This window comes from Pectinophora gossypiella, unplaced genomic scaffold (assembly GCF_024362695.1).
Source record: "Pectinophora gossypiella unplaced genomic scaffold, ilPecGoss1.1 Pgos_41, whole genome shotgun sequence".
In the NCBI taxonomy this organism is placed as follows: Eukaryota; Metazoa; Arthropoda; class Insecta; order Lepidoptera; family Gelechiidae; genus Pectinophora; species Pectinophora gossypiella.
Genome location: NW_026063251.1, coordinates 161,097 through 166,294, shown reverse-complemented (window position 1 = coordinate 166,294; position 5,198 = coordinate 161,097). Strand labels below are relative to the sequence as shown.

Genomic DNA, 5,198 nt, shown 5'->3' with positions numbered 1-5,198 from the left:
AAACTCGCGTTCTCATCGACAAAGTAAATAACAATGAGCTAGACTCGTCACGCTATGTTGTACGTAATGAAATGCTCTATTATAAATACACTCCCACCGGCGAAGACCCCAAATTGCTCTGTTATATACCCAAAGGTCAGCGTTTGAGTTTACTTAGACTGTTTCATGATCAACACAATCATATCGGGCAAGACAAAACCGCTGACCTCATTTTACAGCATTTCTGGTTCCCTGGACTTCGTACCTTCGTAAAAAAGTACATAGGCCATTGTATTATATGTCTCTCTTCAAAGAAGGTACCTAGAGCACCACACCAACCTATTTCCTCCTGGCGCAAACCCGAAATCCCATTTAATACGGTACATGTGGATGTTTTAGGCCCATTGCCCGACTCGAAGGGATTTAAACATACCCTTATACTTGTTGACGCATACTCTAAGTACTGTCTTTTATATGCAATGAAAAAGCAGGACTCTGCTGAGTTGAAAAAAATATTTACGAATGCGATCTCCTTATTCGGTTCTCCTAAACTTATAGTTTGTGACAGGGGGCGCATGTTCGAAAGTTTAACGTTTCAAAAATGGGTAACCGACATGGGGTGTCAAACGCATTTCATAACACCCGAAATGCACAGGGAAAACGGACAGGTAGAGCGCTATTGCCGGACTTTGTTAAATATGTTACGTATTGAGGCCTCCAATGAAAACAGTCAATGGTCAGAGTCTCTTTGGCGATTGCAACTTACTTTGAATTGCACTAAACACAAAACTACGCAAACTTCACCCCTTCAATTACTTGTGGGTATAGAGGGCGCAACCCCTATAATCAGGTCCGTTATTCGTGACATTGCTATTGAAGACACGCATCCAAATCGAGAGGCAATACGCGAACTTCAACGCCAGCGGGCTTCCGACCTACTGGAGCAAAACAGACAAACACAGGACTTACGTGTAAATAGCGGTCGCAAGATCACCCGATCGTTTAATGTCAATGATATGGTTTTCGTTAATAAACATTCGCAGATGACAGGCAAGCTGGACTCTGGGATGCGAGGCCCGTATAGAGTTACTAAGGTCCTGCCCCACGGCCGTTACGAATTACGTTTGTTGGGTAACTCGTATGGCAAAACTACGCAGGCAGCCGTTGAGCACATGGTTGCCTGGCGAGGGGAGTGGACACCAGAGTCATGTGCTTCATTTTTTGAAAGTGAGTTCGACTATGTTGTTGTTTAGGTCTCTGCCTAACCCGATGGGAAATGGGCGTGATCTCATGTATGTATGTACATGTACGCGTCGAGCGCTGCTCCGCATGGTGATTGTATGTGTACGCGTTGAGCGCTGCTCCGCATGGTAGTTGTATGTGTACGCGTTGAGCGCTGCTCCGCATGGTGGTAGTACATGTACGCGTTGAGCGCTGCTCCGCATGATGGTAGTACATGTACGCGTTGAGCGCTGCTCCGCATGGTGGTTGTATGTGTACGCGTTGAGCGCTGCTCCGCATGATGGTAGTACATGTACGCGTTGAGCGCTGCTCCGCATGGTAGTTATATGTGTACGCGTTGAGCGCTGCTCCGCATGGTGGTAGTACATGTACGCGTTGAGCGCTGCTCCGCCAGAGACAAACTAAGTAGGTGCTACCGTAATGTTGAGCTAGGATCCATTATCGCTTACATGTAGTCGCTTACAGCGATTAGTATAATATGCACCTATTTCATTTCTAATACAAATATTTTATAATGCTTACAGCTATGGATAACGAAGATGATCAGCCAACTCAACCTCACGCGGGACCATCTATGGAACATGTCGTCCAGATAGAACACCAGCCGAGCAGAGTGGGCGAGGACGCCCACGTGTCAGGAGAGGCCGTGTTAGAAGAAAGTGGACACACGGAAGGGGACATGACAGCTAGTCTATAAAAGGCAGCGCACGCCCGGCGCGCGCCCCATTCTGCGTTCGACACTCGTAGCGATCACATCTCCTAGACGTTGTTTATGTATTACTGGCTATGTAAATTCTATTTTGCTTAATAATTCTAATTGCTTAATTTATTTCTTTTTGTTAAAATTCATTATTAAATTAAACTCCAACTATTCTCCCTCGTTCGTTTTTTTTTAAATAATAAAGCTGGCCATCGCTAATATTATTATAAGCTTAGTTCTATGTTAAATACTATACAGAAATACATTACAACACAAGTGACAAAGTTAAAATGAGCAAAAAAATATTTTGAAGCTACCTACCCAGAACATATAATTAATGAATAACCTTTACTTATGTTTTTTCGTTATGAAATTTCTCAAAATTAATTAACTTCTATCTATCACTATTGCTCGCCATAAATTGTGACAATACATTCTTACAACTCTTATTAATTGGTTACCTACATAAGTTTTAACAAAATAATAATATAATCTTAAGAGATACTTAAACAAAAATATACTACTTAACTTGTAAAAGACAAAAGATATTAAATACAAAAAGTTAGCCATTATTTTAAAATGCTATTCACTTCACTATCACTAGAACTATATTCTAAATTACTTATGTCTATAAATTCTATATCAGATTCAAGCGGATAATGCAGCAAAAGCTCTCTAGCTTCGGAAGAAAGAATCATTCCCTTTTGCTTTGTCATTCGAGGTCTAAGACTCGTTATCACTGGATCAGAAGACAATAGAAGATTATGCAAAATGTCTTCATTTGTCGCTGTCCTACTTATTTTTCTGGAATGGTTCTCTCTATATTTCGGGAAGTCTTTGTTACGAGCTTCTGCTGTTTCTTCAGATAGTTTTGAATTTTATCCAAAAATTGATAAAATTCAAAATTTTCTAAGTACTGTAAAAACACTGCAAATATGTATGTGGAATTTTATCCATGGTATTACATGCCATCGAGCTATTGATCCATGGAGCTGATATAATTAAACATTTTGGTGCTATGCCCATAGGAAAACTATCTGAAGAAGCAGCAGAAGCTCGTAACAAAGACTTCCGGATATATATACAGAGAGAACCATTCCAGAAAAATAAGTAGGACAGCGACAAATGAAGACATTTTGCATAATCTTCTATTGTCTTCTGATCCAGTGATAACGAGTCTTAGACCTCGAATGACAAAGCAAAAGGGAATGATTCTTTCTTCCGAAGCTAGAGAGCTTTTGCTGCATTATCCGCTTGAATCTGATATAGAATTTATAGACATAAGTAATTTAGAAGATAGTTCTAGTGATAGTGAAGTGAATAGCATTTTAAAATAATGGCTAACTTTTTTGTATTTAATATCTTTTGTCTTTTACAAGTTAAGTAGTATATTTTTGTTTAAGTATCTCTTAAGATTATATTATTATTTTGTTAAAACTTATGTAGGTAACCAATTAATAAGAGTTGTAAGAATGTATTGTCACAATTTATGGCGAGCAATAGTGATAGATAGAAGTTAATTAATTTTGAGAAATTTTATAACGAAAAAACATAAGTAAAGGTTATTCATTAATTATATGTTCTGGGTAGGTAGCTTCAAAATATTTTTTTGTTCATTTTAACTTTGTCACTTGTGTTGTAATGTATTTCTGTATAGTATTTAACATAGAACTAAGCTTATAATAAATTAATAAAACATAAAACTGAATTTTGAAATGTTGAATTTTTTTGTCCTTTTCTGACCCATTTTTTTCAAAGAATTGCAACTTTAGGCAGATGCTGATTTTGCATTTGAGTAGTCAACTAGACAAGGATTACAGAAAATAAGGTCTCGCAGCTGGATCGGTATGGACTTGGCAGAAATTTAACTGTCTTTGATACGTTTCATACAAAAAAAACAGAAAATGTTTTTTTCTGACCAAAGTATAAACTTTAGGAAAAAATGACCTAACATAACATTTATTGTGTTTGATTAGCTCTATCTAATGGCATAATCAAATATGTGATAAACGAAAGTTGAATCGTAAGTCCCTGCAATAGCACTTTCGACCCAATGTGCGATTGTCTAAATCGGCTCTTAATCCAGAGTGGCTACTCAGATCATCACTAGAATAGGCAGGTAATAAGGCATTACTATGTGAGAACATCAAACTGAAGGGTGTTTCACCTGTGACCGCATGTGGAGTATTATTTATACCCCACACGACATCGGCTAGTTTCTCATTCCAAGTGCACTCGCTTTCAGCGGTAGTGTTCAGGCCGTTTATGATTGTCCGGTTAACGCGTTCCGCCTGTCCATTAGAACGAGGTGACGCAACAGCGTTCAGAACGTGTTTGAATTGTTTGTCACTGGCAAACTCCTTAAAATATCTGCTTGTGAAAGCAACTCCACGATCGGTAATCATCCGTGTTGGATACCCAAAAACAGATAATATATCTTTCAAAATCCTTATAGTTTCAATAGAACTGGTACCTTTTACTGATCTGGCAAACACGAATTTGGTAAAAGAGTCTATTGCTACAAGAATGTAACTTTTTCCTGTCCGCGTTTTAATAAAGGGACCTAAGTGATCGACGTGCAGCGTATGCATTGGTACGTCAACCTTATGAATGGGATGTAATTCACCTTCCATCTTTCCATAATTTCCTTTGGCGTATGCGCATATTAGGCATGATTTTATGTACTTGCGTATAAAATGTGTCATATTTGCGAACCAAAATTGGGACTTAATGGTTTTCTCGCATTTTTCAAAACCAACGTGACCAATTTGGTCATGGTATTTCTGTAATAAGCCCCATTTGGCCAGTTTGGGTATCACAAACCTACTCCCATGTAATGTTTTTCGGAAAAGACAGCCGTCCTTTACTTCGTAATTGGTAATAATATCCGGGTTTGTTGTACCTTCACTGATTTGTTTTATAATTTGTTGCGTTTGTGAGTCTTGCAATTGCAGAGTAAGACGCCAATCTGCTTCATCTATTTGCAAAACAGGTGCTGCATGAACGGGATTGCGACTAAGCGCATCAACGTGACGCATCCTATCTCCAGGTCGGTACTCAATCTCTAAATCATAATGTTGTATCTCAAGCCACCAGCGAGCAATGCGTGGTATCAAATCCCGTTTGGACAATGTAGTTCTTAGCGCCTCACAGTCAGTCACAATTTTGACATGGATACCAGTCAAGTAAATACGGAAACGTTTGAGCGATTCCACCACTGCTAGTGTCTCCAACTCATAGCTATGATAAAATTGCTCCTCTTGACTTGTGATGCGGC

General features: G+C 38.9%; 1 protein-coding gene across 1 annotated transcript; it reads left to right on the top strand.

Moving 5' to 3' along the window:
* Positions 1-645: 645 nt before the first annotated feature.
* On the top strand, positions 646-2,084 carry LOC126381240 (uncharacterized). The gene is made up of 2 exons (XM_050030742.1): positions 646-1,206; positions 1,746-2,084. The coding sequence occupies exons 1-2, from the start codon at positions 678-680 to the stop codon at positions 1,916-1,918; spliced, it is 702 nt and encodes a 233-aa protein (XP_049886699.1). The 5' UTR covers positions 646-677; the 3' UTR covers positions 1,919-2,084.
* Positions 2,085-5,198: the final 3,114 nt, after the last annotated feature.

Bases quoted from the DNA above. Each gene is read 5' to 3' on its own strand.
- LOC126381240 (XM_050030742.1), top strand. From the start codon at position 678: ATGTTACGTATTGAGGCCTCCAATGAAAACAGTCAATGGTCAGAGTCT. The intron at 1,207-1,745 runs GTGAGTTCGACT...TAATGCTTACAG, and splicing joins ATGTGCTTCATTTTTTGAAA to CTATGGATAACGAAGATGAT.